General features: G+C 32.6%; 1 protein-coding gene across 3 annotated transcripts in view; it reads left to right on the forward strand.

The window, feature by feature from the left end:
* Positions 1 to 24510, forward strand: part of CSMD3 (CUB and Sushi multiple domains 3) — a 1183499-nt gene that overhangs the window by 1111845 nt on the left and 47144 nt on the right. For all 3 annotated transcript variants that reach the window (XM_007188796.2, XM_007188797.2, XM_028168178.2), the window contains 7 exons: positions 1139 to 1312; positions 3333 to 3506; positions 4711 to 4896; positions 7010 to 7183; positions 9316 to 9498; positions 12865 to 13041; positions 23723 to 23902. In XM_007188796.2, the coding sequence (XP_007188858.2) occupies positions 1139 to 1312; positions 3333 to 3506; positions 4711 to 4896; positions 7010 to 7183; positions 9316 to 9498; positions 12865 to 13041; positions 23723 to 23902 (1248 nt within the window). The remainder of the gene's footprint in view (positions 1 to 1138; positions 1313 to 3332; positions 3507 to 4710; positions 4897 to 7009; positions 7184 to 9315; positions 9499 to 12864; positions 13042 to 23722; positions 23903 to 24510) is intronic.

The following is a 24510-nucleotide window of genomic DNA, read 5'->3' on the forward strand; positions in this document are numbered from 1 at the left end:
CACACTGATTGATTTGCAGATGTTGAACCATCCTTGCATCTCTGGAATAAATCACACTTGATCATGGTGTATGATCATTTTAATGTATTGTTGTATTAGGTTTGCCAATATTTTGTTGAGGATTTTTGCACCTATATTTATTAGGGTTATTAGTCTGTAGGTTTCTTTTTTTGTGGTGTTCTTATCTGGTTTTGGTATCAGGGAAATGTTGGCCTCATAGAATAAGCTTGGAAGCTTTCTCTGCTCTATAATTTTTTTGGAAGAGTTTGAGAAGAATAGCTATTTAATCTTTGAGTATTTGGTAGAATTCACCAGTGAAGCCATCTGGTCCTGGATTTTTGTTTGTTGAGAGGTTTTTGATTACTGTTTCAATCACATACTAGTGATTGGTCTGTTCAGATTTTTATTTATTCAAGAGTCATTCTTGAAAGATTGTAAATTTCTAGGGATTTATCCATTTCTTCCAGTTTTTGTAATTTGTTAGTATATAATTGTTCCTAGTAGTCTCTTATAATTCTTTATATTTCTGTGCTATCACTTGTAATTTCTCTTCTTTCATTTCTGATTTTATTTATTTGAACCTTCTCTCTTATTTTTAAAGAAAGAATTTTTAGCTTTGGTAATGCTCTCTATTATTTTTCTATTTTCTATTTCCTTGATTTCTGTAAATGTCTTTAATATATTCTTCTGTCTACTTATTTTGGCCTTTTTTTTTCTCTTCGTTATTTTGCTCTTCATTTTCCTCTTCATAAAGTGAAATATTGCTTGTTTCATCCTATATCTTTCTTTTTTCTAATAAAAGCATTTAACACTGTAAAGCTCCTCACTAAGCATACTTTATATGTATTCCTCAAAATTTTACATGCTATATTTTCATTTTTATATGTATTGAAATGTTTGCTAATTTCCTCCAGGCCCAACTGTTACTGGAAATGTGTTTTCTTTTAATTCCCCAATATTAGGCATTTTGTTAAGTATATTACAGTTATCTTAATGTTATATAATTGTGTTTGCCTTATTTGTGGCATACTTCTAAATAAACATTTAAAGATTAGTAATGTTATATATGTATACAAATATACAAATCATAATAAAACTTAGATCATAATTTTAAAAATATTATTTTGACCCATTTCAGCGGGCCACTGTGGAATTCCAGAGCTTATTGTGAATGGTCAAGTTGTTGGAGAAAATTATGGATACAGAGACACAGTTGTTTATCAATGTAATCCTGGTTTTCGACTGATTGGTTCTTCAGTGAGAATATGTCAACAGGATCACAACTGGTCTGGTCAACTTCCATCCTGTGTGCGTAAGTAAGCATGGCAAAAGTAATTAGAGACCTCTGTTTAGTTCTCTTGCAATTACCAGTAATTTTTTTCTTAGGTAAGAGAAATGATTATATAAACAGATCCACACATATGTACGTGTGTGTATTTAAAGAACTAAGTTCTCACAGCGCATTTTTTTATACTGACACACACTAGTCTTTAAAGTAGGGTGTGTTCAGAAGCATATAAAACCATCCACCATGAAAGTGGAAGAAATATTAGAAAGTCTGTCATTATTTTGTGGATTTGGAACAATTTTGGAATTGTTTTAATAAAGATCTTACTAGTTCAACAAATATCCATCTGATCTTTTAAGTTAATTTAGATGTGAATTTACACATGAAGGATAAAATGAATTTTAAAATAACTGAGTAATAACTCTAGTACTTTTTCTTACTCCACTGAATACCCAGCAGGACACAGTATTTCATATCACAATCTATCCTATTTTGGATCAGAAAGTAAATTATTCATATATTTCTTATTGTTTTCTCCTAATAATTTCCATCAGCAATCACTGACATTTGTATTAAAAATGGTGTTAGAAAATTAGAATAAACACTGTAAATATGTTATAATTTTAACACTATAGGATCAAATGATAGAGATTTTGGATGCTTCAGAGAAATAATGCATGGGGCTTTAAGTACGGGTTCACAGGAAATATTTAATTTGTGGCCAGTTACATCCATATTTATAAATTCCATCATTGTCAAATTCTTATCCAATCAACAGAATTTTTTTGGAGTTCTAGTTTAATAGAAAATACATTAATGTGTTGAGATTTAATAGGATAATAGAACATATAGTTAGCAAAATTGCTTCTCTGTGTTGTGTGGGGGGGAGGGGGGCAGACCGTTTAATGATTTAAAGACAGCAATATTATGCTGGATTTATTATGTCCCAGATTTTTGCCTTTCATTATGTCAAAGCATAGGCAACTAATACCACTATTTTTCTTGCTGAATAATTGAGACTATAAATGGAAATTGGCCCTAGGGGTAAAAAGGTTTCTTTATCAATAATTTTAAACAAGAATAAGATGCAGTTACGTTTTCAAATGAATAGATTGATGTTAACAATACAGCTGAAAATTAATTGCTCTTGGGTCATTTTGAAAGTACTAAAAGTGACTATGGGTCTTTCACTGTGCCCAGTTATGAAGCAGTATTACTGGACTTCCTGTGATTAATAAAGTGAGATAATGCAATAAAACAATTCACAGGAATACAGAGTGTTTGGGAAAAGCCAGCACTAAATAAACTCTAAAAAAGAACCATAACACTAAATGATGTAAATAATGCATCTAATTGATACTATTATTTCCAAACAAAACTGTGCTAAATTATCAAATATCAATAGTGAAGAAAATATACCAGTAAGGTTGATTGGTTTAGGGAATCTTAATATTGGTATCGCAATATGTTAAGAATTCTACAGTATAAGGCATCACTTTTTATTGCAGTCACATTAAGTTATTCTTCAAGCACACTTTTGCTTATCTATTAATCATAAAAATGATTGTATAAATAATATTAAAAGAAACTATTTCAAAATTAAATACAAAAAATTGCCTTCATTTATCTGCAATTCTTAAACTTAATTAGAAAAGGAAATTTGGGTAGTTTCATTCCTTTTTGCCATTAACTAGTGATATGAATTTCAGTCATTCCCAAATTTCCTTGAATTTCAGTATTCTTCCCTAAAAAGAAATAGAATGAAAAGCTATCATAGAACTTTAAATATCTGTGCACTACTTGCATGTAATTACCACAATTATAAATAATTATCTACTTACTAATATAATACTTCTACTATATTAGACTATTTTGGCATTCTAAATTGTTCCTTTGCACTAGTAAAATTACTTTAAGTATATTTTCATACAAAAGTGGCCTTATTTCCACGTTCTTTGAAATGATTAAGTATAATTTTCATGTAATAATTGATAACTAATTATTCTGTTCTGTGTCTCTCCCACCCTGGACCTGTTGCTATTAGCTGTGAGCTGTGGTCACCCTGGTAGTCCAATTTATGGAAGAACAAGTGGAAATGGATTTAACTTTAATGATGTGGTAACATTCTCTTGCAATATTGGGTATCTTATGCAAGGGCCAACAAAAGCACAGTGCCAGGCCAACAGACAGTGGAGTCATCCTCCACCAATGTGCAAAGGTAAAAATCTAACTATATTCCAGCTTAGAGCATGGTAATAATGTGTCTGTGTAGACAGGCATGATAACGTTTGAAACAGTTTGGGCAGAACAGTAGAAAATTTTCAGCTAATAAAGCAAAAATATTTAATATTGATGTCATCTCATTAGCAATGCTTTCCTTTTTCTTTTTTTTTAACTTTTTTAGAAGTCAAAACTGACAAACTTTATTTCAGCTGCCTAACTATGTTATCTTGTACCTATTTTATGGCTGCATATAAAATCATTTATATCTTTTTTACTTGCAGTTTGCTTCATAATTAATGGAACTTATCTTTTCAATTTTTTAAATATTTTTTATAATTTTTATTGGAGTATAGTTGATTTACAATGTTGGGTTAGTTTCAGGTGTATAGGAAAGTGAATCAGTTATACATATACATATATACACTCTTTTTAGATTCTTTTCCCATGTAGGTCATTACAGAGTACTGAGTAGAGTTCCCTGTGCTATACAGTAGGTCCTTATTAGTTATCTATTTTATATATAGTAGTGTGTATATATCAATCCCAATCTCCCAATTTATCCCTCCCCCTCTTTGCCCCTGGTAACCATAAGTTTGTTTTCTACACCTGTGACTCTATTTCTGTTTGGTAAATAAGTTCATTTGTACTGTTTACTTTAGATTCCACATATAAGCAATATCAGATAATATTTGTCTTTCTCTATCTGACTTACTTCACTCAGTATGTCAATCTTCATATTTTTGGTTAAACAATGTTTGAGGCCTAAATTACCATGATACCTGCGTTAGAGGTTTATTTATTGTTCTCTCTATAGAAATATATTAAAGATAATTGCTTTGTGTTTTTTCCACTTGCAAAGAGGTGTATTTTGTATTGTCTGATAAAGTAACAACCAAATTATCATTTTCCTCCATTTTCTAATTGTTTAACTAAAGCTTGAAAGGTTAAATCTGTACTCAGTATAATATTTATGGAGTTGCTATTGTTCAAAACAATTTTGCAAAGAAGTTTTCCTTTTTCCAATATTTTCAGCCATACCAATTTCAGTCCATTATATCCCATTAAAATGTTAATTTTATTCCTTGAATCTTTGGTTTGTTTGATTAAATTTACCTTTGAAACTACGTTTCTAATGGAAAACTATATAAGTATATGTATATTATTCCAAACATATATTTCAAAATTTGTCATTTGTTTAGTGGTCAACTGTTCTGATCCTGGAATTCCAGGCAATTCCAAAAGAGAAAGTAAAATAGAACATGGGAATTTCACCTATGGCACTGTGGTATTCTATGACTGCAATCCTGGATATTTCTTATTTGGATCTTCAGTTTTGATATGTCAACCAAATGGACAATGGGACAAACCTTTACCAGAATGTATCAGTAAGTAGATAATGGGAACTCTTCCTTGAGATAATGCCATGGAAGGAACATGTATATTTACTGTCTTTATGAAATATTTAGAGCTATGTATCAGAAGGAAGCATATTGATTGTATTGTTTTATTTTGAAACTACACTTCCCTATAGCCTGCCAATTCAATGCCCAAATGCCATTTTTATTAGTAATAATGTGATTAATATTTCTCTGTCATCCCTTGATTTTGAACCTTCATGGAGCAGATAGAATATTAAAAGCAGATGTATTTCATACTCTATGATGTTACCATCCCATGAGAAGAAACTACATTTTTATTTTCTATTGTACTAATATTTCAAATTTCTTTAAGGCAAAGTTAGTTTAATATAAACAGCCACAAGAGCTTGAAAATACTTGAGAAATTAGACAAAGGTGTTACTTAATACTTACTGACTTTAAGTATTTATTATATACAAGTACATGCACATATGAAATGTTAATACACATCATCTTTCAAGTCAATCAGCATATGAGTGCATTTTGTTGTATGTTGTGTTAGAATTGTAGAATATAAATAAAATAAATTATAGAAGCTTTGCATATAATTAACATGTGTAGTGAGACAATAATTTAACAGGAATAAATCAAAATTATGTGAAGACATAGAGAAGTGAACATGAATTCTAGGAATTCAGCTTATTGATAGGTCTCAAATATATTTACATCTCAGAGTTGATGAATCTTAGACATGATAGGAGAGAGAAGAACTTTATAGATTGAAGGAGTAGTGTATCAAGAAATCATTGTGAAAGTAATTTTTGGTTATACTAAATTGCTAAATTATAAAATTACTTTATAATCATGTTTTATTTAAGAGGCACTTTCTTTATGTTCATGGGGTAAGATTTTTTGAAAAATTTGTGGCATCATTCATGTACTCATTCACAAACTAACAAAGAAACAAAACTTTATACAGCGTCTAATTTCATATTCTATGCAGATAATTAAATCAATTGTTGATCCCTTGCTTAAAATGCATTTGATTTCTTTTTGTAGACTGACTAGTCTAATGGTTTAAGTAATTCACTTACTTAGCCTTGTGTGGCTACAACATTAAAGTTAAAAATCTTTTGTAGGCATTTCTTTTTTTCACACACACACACTGTATTTTATTTTTACAAGAGATAAATAGACTGACATCAAGCATTGTACATGGATGACCACAACAAAAGCAACAACGATTACCAAACATGAAACACACTCATACTATGTCATAATATTGACATTCAGTCCAGTAAAAAAAAAAAAAAAATCTTTTGTAGGACCTGAAAACATGAACTTCTTCAGATTTTCTTAGCTCTCATTTACTTTTTACCTTTTCTTTATTTCCTATAGCACTCCCTGGTACTGTGCTAAGTACTCAGGGGTTTTATTAAGTTTATGTCTCCTTGTGTGCTATTTAATACTTTAGAGTCATATTGTGCTCAGTATTTTTCCAAGTTACAACTAAAAGGGGGCACACAGTGAGTTCCCAAGCTACTTCTAGCTTATAAAGAGAATTCACAGTGTGTTAACATCTGATTCTGCTATGCTTAGCTGTGTTTTGGTTGATAAGCCACTGAGTATTTTCTTTATACAGGATAATTTATTCATTAATGGCCTGGAGTGGAATTATTCTGGACTACATTATGTGTAGTCTACATTGTGTGTCACAGATCCACCTTCATTCCCTCTCCTTTACCCTTAAGTTTTTCCCTTTTAATTTTTGTATGGGCTCATTTTGAATCCTATATGACATTATTTAGCCAATCCACATCACTCCTCTCCCTGACTTTCACATCCTTATCTAGACACATACATACTTCCAACCCATGCACGTATGTATATAAACACACACTCACTACCCCCACACATACAAGCTTATACCGATTCAATCATTTAAGTTTCCTGTTAAACTCATGCTCAAGGTGAGTGGGCTGACAGAATAACTCCTGTAACTTCAACTGTCATATAGATACTTGATTTCTGGACGATGTGTATATTAGAGCAGATAATTCTGATTTATTTCATAAAAAGTTGGTGCAGGTTGTTTGATAGAGATATAAAAAATTTTATATTCAATAATTATGTATTGTAGTGATTGACTGTGGACACCCTGGCGTTCCTCCTAATGCAGTCCTGTCTGGTGAGAAGTATACATTTGGGTCCACTGTTCGCTATTCCTGCACAGGAAAGCATACCCTTCTCGGCCAATCATCAAGGACTTGCCAATTAAATGGCCATTGGAGTGGATCACAACCTCATTGTTCAGGTACCACTTGGAAAATTGGATGATATGTGTTGGAAATTACATTAATAGTATTATTATTATTAGGAATATATACACAAAACAATCTAAAGAGATACAGTAATACATTTCTCTTTTAAAAATCTCATGGGAGAAGCTGTAACATTTTTACATTTATCGGAATTCTTCTTAAGGTAATATGAATTTAGAACACAAATTAATACTGATCTTGTAAATGATAAATTACAGGTATATGTTTTGAAGTGTGTTGTATCAAATGTAAGTGGTTTTAGGATGCTACTCTCTGTGAAGTGCTTTTTTATTCATTAAAATAGCTAACCATTCAAGCTTAAGTAGCTATTCCATTTTAGCAGATATAAAATATAATTTTCCCTAGAAGGCAATGTTATATCAGTGATTTCCTGTTAGAATTCAGTTCTTTGTAACTGAACTTTGTAAGCAATCAGTTACTTAATAGCATAATTTTAAAATAAAGCCCTAAATGTTTTAAATTAAACTAAGCCAATAATTTTTATGAAAGACATTTATTTATCCTAATTTTATTTGTTATTAATAGACAACATATAACTCCTGAGTCTCTATAATCCCAATAGTTTTCTTAGAATAAGTAAATATTTAGTCTACTTTTAATTAATAATTTGTTCACAGAGTGAGTATTTGAAAAATCTTTTTTGAGCTGTTTAAGTTACTGTTTTTCTTCAGAAATTGTATTTCAGTTTTAGAGCTGTGATTTCTCCCTACTTGATACTATTTATTCTGTTTTTACCTATCAGCCAGATATTGGTGCTTATTTTTCTGCCTGTTCTTTCTACTTACGTATTGTCCATTATCTTTATATTATTTTATCTCTGTGGAGATCATATGATGACTTATTAGTAGTTGTTTTACACTGTTTTTCCTTTAGAGGTAAAAGTTGTGAAATACTTAGTTTCAGATTCCCCTTGTAATTGTGGTTAAACCCTATGAAATAACTGCCTGGTACTTCAAATTTAATCTGTAGATTTTTAAAACTATCATAGTTAATTTACTCACTCAGCTAACTGATAATACATATAACACACATCTCTCTCTCTGTCTCTCTCTCTCTCCCTCCCTCCCTCCCTCTCTCTCTCCCTCCCTTTCTGTTGCATACACACACACACACAGGATTGATTGGGAAACTACTACTTAGTTGTAAAAAAAAATGTGTACACATATATTAAAAAGTGAAATAGTGACCTTAAATATTTATGTGATTATTAATATTGCATCACATGAAGATGAGGAAATATTAAGAAGGATTCCAAATACACAGGGCGTGTCAAAATAGGCATCTAGATAGACAGAAAGCACTTTCAATGCTAATGTATTCAACTTTCTCTCTGTCTCTGTTTCTGTGTTTCTCTGTTTCTCTCTCTCTCTCTCTGTCTCAAAAGTATACTAATACTGTGGTAACTTTAATTAAAATTATTTAAGAAATGATAAAGAGACAGTAAACCCTAAACACTATAATCAAAAGAGAAACACTTCGTCATGAGCAAAAAATCCTTATTAAGAACTTAAGTCAGAGTTTCTAGTCTTTGTTTACAATTTATTTGTATATTTTTATGTATGAGAAGTATGCAGCTTATTCATTTTTGGTCAGTGGTCATTGATAGAGAAGATTAGGGGGAGAAAGTTTAGAAATACTATATTTTAACATTTATATTTTCCAGTATGTCACAGTTCTATTTTAACAGAAACTGATTTCAATTCAGAGAAGGAAAGATGAAAATTGCCAAGTCCATGTTTTCAATTTTAATTGTATAAATCCATTCTCATTTGAGCCCAAAGAACTGTCAATTATAAATTTTCCATTACGTTGGTTAAGAACTAGATTCTGGAAATACTCATGAAATGTCTTCAACATATTGAATGTCTCCAAATATCACTGATATGGAAAATAACACCATACTCTGCAACCATTTTCTTTTTCCTTTAGGCTTTTTCTTATGACTGGAGTCAGATGGGAAATATGAATTACGATTTTACCCAGTCAACTTATCATATTAAAACACAACATGCACAAAAATAAATTCCTACAAGAATGTTGGACTAAATCATAACTTCATAAATGTTTATTGAAATAAGTTAACTTGAACTGTACTGCATTGCAGGTGATGCTGCTGGGACATGTGGGGATCCAGGTACTCCTGGTCATGGTTCTAGACAGGAAAGCAATTTCAGAACCAAAAGTTCTGTACGTTTTGCCTGTGATATTGGTTATATCCTTCATGGCTCAGAAGAAAGAACATGTTTACCCAATGGCAGTTGGACTGGAAGGCAGCCAGAATGCAAAGGTAATCTCAGGTAGAAACTAATAACATTGATGATGCTGGAATTTAATGTGTATCAAATTCAACTGGGTGCTGCTAGTGAAATTACTCCTATCAGTTCTTGTCCTCAACCATGGAATAAAAGCAGTATCATTCCAGTTTTACCAACAGTGTCCTATAAGAGAAATATGATAGATGGCAATTATTAAGTTATTAAAATTATCTCTCAGGGGTCATTTATATACATTGTTCACATCACAGTAGATATCAGGATTGGAGAAGTTAAAAAGATTTTTTTTTTCTCTTTATCACAGTGCTCTGTATTGTTGACACCATTAGGAAAAGATTAGGTTGTTCTCACATCAACATTACCTCATGATCTGTTTTAGTTTTCAGGTTTGTAGAAATGGAAAAATATAAAAAAATGTCTAAGTATAAATGATATTTTTATTTATAGGTATTGCTCATAACTAGAATTCTTAAAATTTGGGATGTTTAAGTAAAATTGTTAATTGTTCTGACTGATTCAGAGTAAACATAATTAAATCTTTACAAGACTGGCTAGAAAAGGAAATGTTGCTGGAAAATTATCCTTATAATTTAAATTGTTCTTTTTGAGATTATTTTAGTGCAAAAACTAAACTTGCAAAGTATGTATGAAACTTACTTGATGTTATACCAAATGTGTGGGTTTTATAAATAGAAAACAATTCCCAATAAAACCTTCTTGACAGTTTTTTGATTGACTGTATTTTCAGAAACTTATGTTTAAAATTAGTACCCATATTCTAGGAAAGATAGTTATCTTTTTTATAACTGGACTAAATTAATAATCTTAATTAAATTGCAGCTCAGTTTCTATTATAGGGAAAGGGTGGGAACAAAGTTGTGGAGCAAAAGGCACTAAGCACACTGTCTTCACTTTATTTCTCAAACTTACTTTCCAAAGGCAAAGTCTTTATAATGATGTCGTACATTATGTGGGTGATATCTAAGCCAGCTCTTTGTTCAGCTGAACTGCAAAATATTTTTAGATGAAATGCAACCTGGTGCTGACCTTGTTTTGTTAATATACACATTACAGATAAAATAGAACTAGGAGTTGTAGCAAATAAAACAGAATTAATATTTTCCCCATAAAATGGAGCTCATACAAATCACTTAGAAAAACAGATTCTAGCAGATGACTGGAAAGAGGAAATGAACAGAAAATAGACAAGAGCAAAAAAATTTGCAAACTATAGAAGAAATTCTACATAACTACTAATCAGAAACTTACAATTAAACATCAAACTATCATTTTTCACCTGCTTTAATATGAAATTGTAGCATATGTGCAGCAAAACTAGAACTTTAAAACATTTCTAGAGGTTTCTTAAAATTATATTTTAGATTAAGTTGATAGAAATGCATATATATTCTTAGCCTTGATTTATTAACTCCACTTTTGAGGATTTTTTTTTCCTAAAGAAAATAAAAATATTAAGGAAAACACACAATCATAAAGACACATTATTTTTACTTCAAATTGATTATGACTAGCAAAAACAGAAACCATCTGACAACACTAGGAAAAATATTACATAACCAATTGTATATTTACATAAAAGTGTATAGTCAATAAAAATATTAGAATAAAAGCCATGAAGCAATATGACAAAATGTAAATCATATAATACTTAGTTGAAAAATAAAATTCAAAATGAAGTACTCTATTAAAATCATGGAAAATGATAGTCATTTGAGAGAAAAAATAAAAGTCAGTACAATAAAAATGATAATAGTACAGAGTGGTGAAATTTGTAGTATTTTTATTCTCTTTATTCTAAATGTTTTGTAATGTTATATTACTTTAGTAATTGACAGTAAAATATAAAAGCATTCATAGAATGTTATAGACAAAATTAAAATATCAAATAAATGTGTTAAAATATCTTAATTTAATAAATAGAAAAATGCAATTTAAAAGAGTGTAGCATTTTTTGGCAAACTGACAAGGTGTTTAAAAATGATGGGACATGGTATTGGAGAGGATGTGTGAAAATAAGCAAACTTTCACACTATTGATACAAGTGTGTATTTTTCTAATATCTTGGGTAACACTATATATACTTAAAATTATTTTTCAGAATAATATTATCCAGAAATTCTACTTTCAGAAACTTATCTTAAAAATAGGATCAATGTACATAGTTGTATACATAAGCTAGAGTATATTATAACCAAAAATGATAGAGAAATTAAACTAAATTAAATTTCATGTTTATCAACAGGAGATTAGTTAGGTAGATTATGAATACACACATAATGGAAAACTCTCCAGTTACTAACCTTTATGAAAGAAAGATGCCCTGATTGTAATGTGCAAGATGTATAAGTTTTCTGTCTACACACACGTGCACACATACAGCACCACTACCAATGATCGACAAAATTAAATATTTAAGATGCAGCAAGGGATATATGTGGTACTTTCTGAAATTATAATTACACTTCATATTCATATAGATAGGCTTAAATTCTGTAAAGTATTAAGATGCCTTCTTATACTACAACAAAATTAGGTACCGCATTTGACATAGGCCTGCTTTTAATATATTTAAAAAATTCACTTATGCCATTGATGGCAAATAGTTAAACATAATACAGAATGATCATATAAGGCATTTGTGTTTGTGACTCCTATTTAGGATACATTGAAAACTTAATGAAAATCATTCCTAGAATTTAGTGACTTTGTTTTTACTCAGTTAATTTTTTTGTACACTTTGGTCCAGAAATAGAGATTATAATGTTTTAGTGCCAATCAGTTATATACTTATATAAATAAAAACATACATGATGCTTATAACATTTAAGTGTATGTTTTATATCTGTTTTCTTACAAGTATAATTATAGTAAATCAGTGTATATCTTATATCTGTTTTCTTACAAGTATAATTATAGTAAATCAGTGTATATTTTATATCTGTTTTCTTACAAGTATAATTATAGTAAATCTTTGTTTCTTCTCGTTACATATCTTCCAGTTTTACATGAGTTGCTTTTTAGGCAGAGACTCTTAAAATCCTTCTTTGAAAGACTTTGTGTTACCCAAAAGCAATACTCTCAAGTAATTACTTTACTGTGCAAAGTTTTTACCGAAACGACTCACAAAATTCTTTAAAAAATAGCTTTTATGTGATTTGTATCCCAGTAATTAAACTAATAAGATCAGTATAAATTCATCTTGAATTTCAACTCCTTATAAAAGAGAATTCAGTGCTTATTTTAGAGGATTTTATCGCTCCTTTGGATAATCTGAAACAATCACTTAGTCCTTAACTTTTTGTGAGAGGATTCCTAAATGCACTATTTTTATATATACTCTTAACCATTTTGTTTTATAGCTGTACAGTGTGGTAACCCAGGGACAACAGCCAATGGAAGAGTCTTTCGGATTGATGGCACAACATTTTCTAGTTCAGTCATTTATTCCTGTGTGGAGGGATACATCCTTTCTGGACCTTCAGTTAGGCAGTGCACAGCCAATGGGACGTGGTCTGGAACTTTGCCTAACTGTACAAGTAAGTTTCTTCTCAGTATTTTGAAATATCACTAGGTATGTGAAAAATAGTTATATAAACATGTATGTGTGTATTTGGTAACTAATCAAACCAGGCAAGGTTTTGAATATTTGTATTGTCCTTCACATTAAAAGATGATAGTAGTGTTATGGTTCAAGTGTACACTAGTGAGTTTAAGAATCAGTTGGCTTCCAAGGTATTACATTGGCAGAGAAAAGAGGGATCACAGAATATCAGTGCTATGAAATGTAATTTTACAGTATGTTAAAATAGAGATGAATTATCCGCTATAATCAAGACTAAAAATACAAGGAATGTACTTTGTTTTGCCAATCTAGCACATATTAATTGTTGACTTGGTTTTTGAAAAAGCAGACTGATTATTTTTGGGTTCGTGCACTATTGTCGGAAGTCCTGGTGGCTGATTTGCCCTCTTGAGATGTTAAAAAAAGTGGCATTTTAGAGATTCAGCATCATAATGAAATTACCTACTTGATGGATTTTTTTAAATGTATTTAAAATTCCTATATATAAATTAATGCCTATATATGGAAAAATAGAATTTATTTAACTAACAATAATCTATCCATTGGAAAATCACTGCTGCTTATATTAATTAAGAAGAACTGCAGTAGCATCATGTAAATCATGAAATTTTTGAAAAGAAGAGCTATTTTAGGATGTGTTCAGAGACTCATTCAAGGAGTCATGAGACGTTGCTAAAGCCCTTGAGTGAAATAGGCTCTGAGGAGACTAATGGAAGTTTCTTGTGTGTTGAAATTTGAACAGATTATACTTTTGCTGTAGAGGCCCTCATTAAAAGTCGTTTGTGAATATTAACATAAATGGGCATAAGTAAAATTTGTAAATCAGAAGCATGTTGCTTCCAGGATCCAAAAAGATGCTGGTCTTATTTTAATGTTGTGGTGTGGAGAAGGTCAATAGTTCTTGACAATGTCAGTGGTGGAGCAGCCCTTGGCTGACCTAGTAAGTCCCAGAAATTTACTAAGAAGGCAGGCCTTGTACTATGTTTGGGCGAATGATGCATCCCCCACCTTTTTCTTTAGCTCTTTTGTGAGTATTTGCATTCCCTGAATAAATAGCTGAAATAATCTATTCAGAGGAGGATGCCATCAAACTAATGCCATGCCATATCTGTGATTCTTGAGAAAGTTAGTTGTAGTTAATATCTTGCCTGAAAACTGTTGAGATACTTCGTGTATATTGTGTCTCTTCAAAGGTAAAGGCACACTATGGCTGGAAGGTTGTTGAAATAAGCACTGAATAGAACATATCAGCCAAATCTGCAATAGCAAAATATTTCTCAGTTGTTGATTTGAATCAGTAACAAGTTATATTCCCGGCCTTGTGTCAGCACCAGATACTGTTACATCTAATCTTTGCAAGTAGTTTTTTACTTCACCTTGGGCAGTTTTCTCATGGCTTAATGAGTATTCTGCCAAATAGCTCAAGGAGTTTTTCTCCCTACGTCTCCAGAGATCTGTGTGTGTGTCCTCTCTTGTATTCTGTCTCACTAAGTCTATCCACTTTGTTGTCTCCTGTCCAATCCATCTTTTCAACTCAGGGATTCTGCCGGGCTCTGCATGGGGTCCTTCTCCCTGTGCCACAGCCTGGAAACTCTTTTTGGGCAGTAAGACGAGGCAGTCATAGCACTCACCTCATTTGTTTCCTGTCACTCAAGGATCACTGTACTTTGCTGCCTGATGAAACTTGTATTTTTTTTGAGGTGGGTGGGATTGGGAAGTTGTTTCAAATGGAGAGTAAATTCTTCCTTGTTTCTCCATCTTGAAGGAAAGAAGTCTTCCTACTTACTTTGCAAATGTCTCTCTTTTTTTAATACTGAACATTCTAACAATTAAGAAATATGCTTTACTGTTTTCATAGTACACCACCCCAATCTGAGCCTTTAAAACTCTTACCTAGTACCCTTTAAGTATTAGCTCAAACGGCACATTTGGCAAAAGCCTTCTTAGGGCACTTCTTCCTCATATCCCTTTTGGCTAAAACTGATCTCTCTACATTGTATAACTCTTTTATGGCAGTTCCTTACAGCACTAAACTATAAACTTAATAGGGCATTAGTAACTGGGGCTGTTTATATCATTGACCCTCTAGCACCTGATACATAAATTGACTGAGTAAGTAGTTGTTGACTGACTCATATATCTCATATGAATTTTATTTTAGCTATTAGTGCACATGACTTACCATTCCACTCCATTTTAAAATACTTGCAGAGAGGGCTTGTAATTTATAGATAACATAGCACACAGTTTCTGGTATATAGTATGTTTTCAATATACAGTTATGAAAAAGAAGGAAATAATGAATATATTCAGAATAAAGGAAATATACTGAGTAACATTTTTTTTCACAATGAATAACAATTTTTTTATTCATGGATAAATGCCTAAGTCTTTTATTTAAAGTATTTTCCAACTTTAGTAAAGAAAAACACATACTAGTTCTTAAGATTGAAAATTAGATTAAATTTTTTACTGAATTGTTTTTGGTTTTCCTTAGGAATTTTTAAACAAGTTAAAAAACACTCAATTCAACACAGGCCGGGAGCAAATAACATATCAAAATATAAAGTGTTTTTTATATCAGTTCTTCAAGGAGAAATATTGTGTTGAGTAAGGTATTTCAAACATTAGCTTTTAAATGATGAATTGCTATTAAACTAGAAACTGGGAATTTTAACAGTTGATTTACTTCACAGGCAAACACCTCAGTAGCAACCCAAACCAAAAGCAAAAATAAAAATATCCTTCAAAAAGAAACACAGAGAGAGGTTTCAGTGGAAATTAAAACAGATTAAACTCCTGTAATTAAAGAATCTAGGGCTTCCCTGGTGGCGCAGTGGTTAAGAATCTGCCTGCCAATGCAGGGGACACGGGTTCGAGCCCTGGTCTGGGAGGATCCCACATGCCACGGAGCAACTAAGCCCGTGAGCCACAACTGCTGAGCCTGCGCGTCTGGAGCCTGTGCTCCGCAACGAGAGAGGCCGCGACGGAGAGAGGCCCGCGCACCGCGATGAAGAGTGACCCCCGCTCGCCGCAACTGGGGAAAGCCCTCGCACAGAAACGAAGACCCAACACAGCCAAAAATGAATATAAATAAATAAATTAATTAAAGAAACGTTTAAAAAAAAAAAAAAAAAAAAAAAAGAATCTAACATACTGAAAATTTTATATGTGGTGATCTGTTGTTGATTAGAACCAATGTTTCAGAGTCCTTCTCATTAATTTGCAGTGGAAGTTAATTTCAATATATGATTGATAGAATCATGTAATTTTGGAGCTGGAAGAGATTGTATCGTAGACTCATATGCATAGGTCAGAAAACTGAGGCACCAAATCATTTAACTGATTTACTGAATACTGGCAGAGCTCACCACTAAACAGTTATTTCTGCCACATAAATGGATGAAATTTCCCATTAAATTAATTTTTTTATTTCTTATATATACCAGAAACATTAAATTCAAATAAAATATATTTTTAATAAATTTTGATTTAATGTAATTGCCTTTTGTAGGCATTATTTTTCTAGTATCTATATGCAAGGACATAAATATGAATTTAAAATGAATTAAATTAAGTATGAAAAAATTTAAAGTATTGAACTAAATTTCTAAACCAAATTCCTGATTGCAATTTTTGGAAAACCCACCAAAAGAAAACAAAACCTTCCCTTTTTTCTTTTCATTCAAAGTGTTACTATTTCTATTCATAATAAATAAATTTGTCATTGTTTACCATTTGTTAGGATTTATGTTAAGTGCTTTACACAAGTTCTCTCACTTAATCCTCAGAACAAATCTATAAAGTATATACTATTATTCCTTCTATTTCACATTTGAAGAAATGGTATCTTACAGAGAAAATATAACTTTCTTTCCTGTGCTAACACAGCTAGTAAATGTAGATTCTAAGATTTAAACTCAAGTCTTTTTGACTCAGGAAGCAATGTTATCAAGTTCACTTCATTTTCTCCTTCTGTATTTTTCCTCCTCCTTGTTTTCTTGCTTTATTTCCTATTTTTTTTACCATAGTCAAATATATTTGACATGATATAAATATAGGGCATTGCTTATAAGGCATATAGAAATGTTTTGTTAATTTATAGCCTATTCCTCTCTTACTTTTCCAATTTGTCTACATTTACCAATTGGAGTTCTGCAAAGTTATATCCTTTTTTAATGAGCTGACCACTTGTAAAATTTGTGTTTGCTCAACAGTACTTTCCACTTAAAATTGCAGTTTTCTCTATATAGCTTAGCAATAATTTTTTGGTTATCTCAAGATGAGAGTTCAAACATATAGTACAGGTATGTCAATAATAAATCTAAATCTTGCAGGAGATGAAATATTTTAATATGATGAGTCAAAAGAAAAGAACAGGAGTACTGTTGAATCACATATGTTATAACTGAAAATAGGGATCTGATAGATTTAGGACAATATCAGTTGAAAGAGATAAAATCAACAAGATTGATTATATGACACACATTTCAATATAGGATGATTTGAATAGGAAAGAATTAATAAAAGTCTTAAAATACAGTTGAATAAATCATCTAGTTACAATGGTTGAATGAAAGTAAAATATAAGGAATTGAATTACATTTAGATTTTTTTCTACATTTTTAAAATAAAATTTTGGTTACTTTAAGTGTTTTCCCCCTCCGTCACTGGGCTAGTTATCCTTAGGCAACTAGTACCTCCTGCATAGTGATAATCAAAGGAGTGATCCAATTTTTAGAATATTATTTTATTTTTAACTTATTATAGTAATATAGTTTATATCAAATACAGTTTAAATAAAATAGAAAGAGAACCGTGGGTATATAATATAATTGGATGACTTATGGATTCAGTTAATAAAAAATCATTTACCCAGAACCTATCATAGAGCCCTTTGCCAGGAACTGGCAAAGTTTAGTAAGGTTGGTCTCTGGTCTCTAATATTTCACACGCAGTAAAGTAGCTTTGGCATTTCAAGCATTTTTGCCCTTTGAGAATTTCCTACCACAGTGATTTGCAAATATACCTTTCATTTGCTTGATTGCCCAGCAGCAAAACAAACACACACACACGCACAAACACACACAGATTTTTTGTTCTTATAAAACTCCTTTCCAGTCACATGTGTAGATGTGTCACCTGTGATTTTCCTTATCCATTTTCATGATTTTAGAAAACATTTTTGGAATAAACATAATTTAATAATAATGGTAATGCCCCTACTTTTCTTCCTCATATCTAGCCTTATTACAGATATTGGTAAAAGGATAAAATGTTCCTCACGTAAATTCTAACTGCTAACATTCTCCAGCTTCAGATTATAGAGGAATTGAGAAATTGTACTCTTAATTAATCTTTCTCTAAAAATATGCCTCGAAACCAAGAACTCTTCCCTCTTCTCTACGCCTATCCTTCTGCATCTCCAGACAGGTCCTTATTAAACCCACCGCCAGTGCTGGAGTATGAAGTTTCCCCCAAATAACTAATTTTCTCATGGGTGAGTAAAAGAATATAGCATGAGATCAAAACGATGCATTCAAATATCATGAACACTTTGGCAGAGAAATTATAAATGTTAAGAAACATCCACAGAACTTAAACCAAGCTGGAAGGAAAAGATACTTGCTACAATACCAAGAAGCTCGTAACAGTGTCCTGATTTTAAGATTTGGTGAAGTCCTCTTCTGTAATGTTCAGACTGAGAGAGAACTAAAAACTAAGCACAAGTAAATACTCATTAAAAACATATATACATTTTTGTTAACACAGAAACCCTTCAAGATACTAATAGTATAGAAACATTATCTTTCACAAAATCTAACAGGCAGAGCCACCTCTGGTACCTAGGGCACATAGTGTTTGGGAAAAAGATAAAATCTGTGCCAGGACAGGGCTTGTCAAGTAAGGATTGGCTGACAGGTCTAAAGAAAAAAAAAAAAAAAAAAAATATATATATATATATATATATATATGTATATGTATACATATATATAAGTATATGATTTGTTTCTTGGATTTTTTTTTTAACCTACCAGGACTTCTGCTTCCAAACTGATCAATGCCCTGCATCCTACAAGTCATTTGGGCCAGGGACAGCATACTTAATCATATCCAGTGATGAATGAAACTACGGCTTTTTGTTCCAAATAACCAGCACAGAAATGGCCCTTACCCAATCTTTTTTTACCAACCTGAGAATTCTCATGGATTTTTTTTGTAGAGGATAGGTCAGGGAGCTGGGCTAGTCTTACACAAGAGAAAGCTGGGGGCTATCCCAGCATGAAACTGGGGGAGATGAAGCTAAAAAGTCATCTAAATCTTCTCAAGAAGAGAGAATTATCCTTCAGTGCAGCGGTTCTCAAACAGGGGTGATTTTGCTTCCCAGGGGCAATGTCTGGACATATATTTGGCTGTCACATTGCAGGTGAGTGGGATGTGCTATTGGTATCTAGCAGGTAGAGATCAATGTTAAACACCCCCCATGCATAAAGCAGCCAAGAATTATTGGTCCCAAATGTCATAGTGCCAAGGTTAAAGTTGAGAAAACTTACCTTACTGAGATATAAAAAGGAAACTAACTTTTGCATTGGGAGATTGTGTAGAATCAGAAGTGTTACCAGGGAAGTGGCTTGAGCACCTTTCTGGAACTTCATTGTGCTACAGGACTCTGTTCTGGACTTGAAACCCAGCAAAGCACATGTGTAATAATGTCCAAGCAATCATGTCCATTGCTGCACTGTGTACAGTGGGAAAATGATGGGATAACTCAAATATCAGTCACAGGGGTTTGGTTACATGAATCATATTGCATGTATATCCATGCAAGGGAATATCATGTCGTTAAAAACAAGTTAAATGGATCTATATGTATTAACATGCAAAAATGTTCATTAGATATTGAGTAAAACATGAATTCTGTTATAAAAGTGTGGGTAATGTGATCATATTTTATTTAAAAATGCATATTTATGGGCTTCCCTGGTGGCGCAGTGGTTGAGAATCTGCCTGCCAATGCAGGGGACACAGGTTCGAGCCCTGGTCTGGGAAGATCCCACATGCCGCGGAGCAGCTAGGCCCGTGAGCCACAACTACTGAGCCTGCGCGTCTGGAGCCTGTGCTCCGCAACAAGAGAAGCCGCGATAGTGAGAGGCCCGCGCATCGCGATGAAGAGTGGCCCCCGCTTGCCGCAACTAGAGAAAGCCCTCGCACTGAAACGAAGACCCAACACAGCCAAAAATAAATAATAAACAAATAATAAATAAAAATGCATATTTATAATGCTCATTTAAGAAGTTAAAAGAGAAAGTAGTTTTGAGGTGGCATAGACTGACTAGAATTACCACAATTATGCTTTATATTTAGCATAGAGGTTATATACTTAGATTTATCATAAATGATGCCAAATCAGCATCAATTACATGATAGAAGCTAATGAGCAAAGCTCCCACAAAACCAAACTCAAACCTTTCAATTTATGTGTTTTTGAGAATTTGAGTTGTTTAATCATTCCTTACATACTCATTCACTCATTTATTCTTTAAACAAATATTTTACTTAATCTCTTATGATGAGTCATGCCCAAGACTAGGCTCAGAGAATACAGTGGTGTAGAAAAGAGACAAAATAACTGTCTTCATGGAGTTTATTGGGTTGTGGGTGTGTGGATGCGTGCGTGTGTGTGCACTTTTGCTGTGTGCGTGCACTCTTGCTGTGTGCGTGCACTCTTGCTGTGTGCGTGCACTCTTGCTGTGTGCATAAGGGATTTGGTGACCTTAGAAAAGATTCTCTTGCATTAAACCACAGCACCCTGTTGTTAGGCACTAATGTCTCTGAATTTTAGGGGAAAGCCCTAAAGAGCTACGATTCTAAGGTTTTGCCTAAAAAAACCCGAAAGCCTCTTTTTGTTGCTGAAAACAAGCTGGTGGTGACTGAATTGACTTGTGGAGCAGGTGCTGTTTGCAAAGATTGTTGCTATTGGAAACTTCCTCTTTGGCCTTTGCTTCATTATGAAACCACCAGAACAAATCCTTCTGAAGCTGTTGTTATCAGGCATTACATTCATGATGCTGCCAAGATATGCAGAATTCTTCCTCAGTGCTTCTCTAAAATAAACCCTCTGTCCTCTCTTTCAGTGGCTACATCTCACTCAGCTCATGTGCCTTAGGACTGGGTTAGCTGTTCTTTCTTGCCAGAATTCTAATTCAGTCTGTAAAGCGCTGCCCAGGAAACAATAGCTATCTGTTGGTGTTCTCTTTAATTTTCCTTCTTCTTAGCTTTGAATCTAGATTAAAAATATAAAATAACAAGTAAAATAAAATAAATTGAAGTCTTAAACTCATTTTTATATGATTACACGTTTTAAAACTGCAAAAAGAATTGACATTTTATGGTAAACAAGCAGGATTTGATTTCCTATCCAACTCGGTTGTACGATTTACAAAATATTTTCCTCGTCAGTAACTAAAAGAATTAAAATCATCCTATATACAAAACTCTTATTAGGAGTCAGATAGAAACACTCAATGAGTGTGATTTCAGCAAACTCTTCAGGGCTCTGAGGATTAGCAGGCGGAGTGTCGTGAATATTGTTCTTTAATTTAAATGTCATCATTCATGGTCCTAAATTTCTTAGGCTCAACAGATTAGAATAATATGAAAAAAACGTTGACATTCATAATTTTAATGGTAAATTAATAAATACAATATAATTTAATTGCCATTAAGGTCTTCTATGTCTTAATCTATTTTTAGTCTTTAACCCTAGACTTCCAAAATGGGAACTATTAATTAATTACTATTAATTCAAGATAAAAATGGGACAGTATAACTTAGATTTACCTGGTAATATTATTTGTCCTTTTATGAAAAAAAAAAATTCAAAAGGCAAAAAAAATACTAAAAGGCAGGTATGCCACATGTTTTTTGTCTCCAGAAAAGGAAGAGTGATGTGACCTTTTGTGTTTTCCTTTTTCTCTTAGCCACCAGAAAGTGTTTAGCCAAGCACGCTTAAATCATGTTTCTCAAAACAGCAAGTGCTTTTGTGGCTTATATATGATCTCTGTTTTGCCTTGTTCTTAAATGCCATATTTAGACTTAATTCTGTTTCCTATGCTGTCACCAGTCTTTTTGAAAGTTTTTGTGTGGCGTCATTTTATAAATGAGAATATTATATATGTAATTTGAGACAGCTTTATGGACCAGCATGATTGTTAGAATCTCATGCTCAAAAGGCTCCTGTGATTGGTGTTTAATGCTCTGTGATCACCGTCTCAAAATTCTTAATGATTTTATCTTTGAATTTGTGTTTTATAATTAAAGCCCACTGGGACAATGGAGCATGTGCTGAAGGTTTGGAGAGTCTGCTCTTGTACAGTTTGCCTCCCTGCCTCCCTGTCTTTCTAGGATGGGTTATAGGCCTTTAGCTCCCTACCACCTGGTGCCCCTGGCCCTGCCTGGCCTTCCCACTCCCACCCCTGCTCTGGGCCACTGATGCCTTCTGCACAGCCGGTCCATCATGTCATTAGCAGAAGGAGGCTCACATTGCACCTTTGTTCTCCACCCCTTTGTGGGGTCTGGGTGCAAGCGTGGGTGGGGCTGCTTGGAGTTGGCTGTACTCATGGAGTCTTGGGGCAGAGCAGGGCAGCAGCTAACCCTTTCCTAGACTGGTGATACAGGGCAGATTTGGCAAGCACTTGACAGAGGCCTCTTACTCACCCCTAATCCAGGAAGCAAGCACATTCCAGAGTGGAGGTCGCAATTTCTTGAGGGTTGTTCTGTCACTTGGGCTGGCACTGTGATGATGGAAATGGGAAATTGATTTCTCTATCCCTAGCTCTGGCATTTTCATTTTTCACTAGGCCCACAAATTATGTATCTTGCCCAGTATGTGATAAATTCACATTTTATAGTTTATTCATTCTTTCATTTACTCAGTAAAATTATTATTTTTGCACCTAGCATTATGTTAGTTAAAAACTATGATAATATCCAGTTGAGTGGCACTGTGCAGAAAATATACTCTCAGTCCAGCAAGCCTGATAAATTAGAGATTTCAGTAACCATATATAGGAGTATAAATTTCAAATATTATGTTAAAAATCTCGAGCCTATCGGTGCTTTGTGACCACCTAGAGGGGTGGGATGGGGAGGGTGGGAGGGAGGGAGATGCAAGAGGGAAGAGAAATGGGAACATATTGTATATGTATAACAGATTCACTTTGTTATAAAGCAGATGCTAACACACTATTGTAAGGCAATTATACTTCAATAAAGATGTTTGAAAAAAAAAAAAAAAATCTCGAGCCTATAAGATGGCTTCTCCATGATTATTTAATTCAGGTTAAAAGAGGTTACCACATCAGAGTTTTTTACAACATAATAGCATATTAACCTGGCCTTTTCAGAGTCTAAATGACAGTTTCTGAGCCATATGTATAGAATCTATAATAAGTAACTGATCATAATCAGGAATTGCCAGTATGTGGTTTAAATATGCTTATGTTTTATCATTAAAAATGAGCATGATAACTAATTTTCCCTACTTTTATATTAAGTATGCCATATGCTTACTATTTCTTTCCATTAAATACATGCCACATTAACTATCTGCTCTTCCAATCCAATATTGATAGTAATCAGTTGTGGAGACCCAGGTATACCAGCCAGTGGACTGAGATATGGAGATGATTATGTGGTTGGACAAAATGTTTCCTACATGTGCCAGCCAGGCTATACAATGGAATTGAATGGTTCCAGTATCAGGACTTGTACAACTAATGGCACTTGGAGTGGAGTAATGCCAGCTTGTAGAGGTATGATAATGATTTCTTCAATATTTATAAGTGATAACTACCACGTATTTTCTGCATTAATATGCAAATTTAAAGTAAATTTAAATAGTGGTTTTTTTGTATTGTTTCACTTTTTTTTTCTGGTACCAAAATTGAGTGCTTTAAACCATATAGATAATAACATATAAGATTTTAAGACATTTTAACAAAAACATTATATCTCATTGTAAGTAATGATAATGAACTGTCATACAACCAAAATAACAAAAATATCATGTTCTGTGATATGTAATCACTATCATCATTTATATTGATTGATGAATACTTAAAAGAGAATATAACCATAATGAACTAGAACTTTAACTTGATTATCCACCTGGGTCAAGTTATTCATGGATGGGAAGAAAAACTTTCTATAATTTGGAAACAATCAGCCTGAACTGTAGAACTGTACTTTTTCTTAAAAGGTAAACCTGTTTCTTTAAAGAATGCAATCTAGAAGTAATATTTTAGTCAATATAGGTGTAAGTTTACTACTTTATGCTATTTGTTTTTCCATTGAAAATATTTTCATAATTTTTTGCCAGTTTTTTTTATTATTTGTGAAATACTGTAAATACAATGTCAGA

This window comes from Balaenoptera acutorostrata, chromosome 17 (genome assembly GCF_949987535.1).
Source record: "Balaenoptera acutorostrata chromosome 17, mBalAcu1.1, whole genome shotgun sequence".
Taxonomy (NCBI): domain Eukaryota; kingdom Metazoa; phylum Chordata; class Mammalia; order Artiodactyla; family Balaenopteridae; genus Balaenoptera; species Balaenoptera acutorostrata.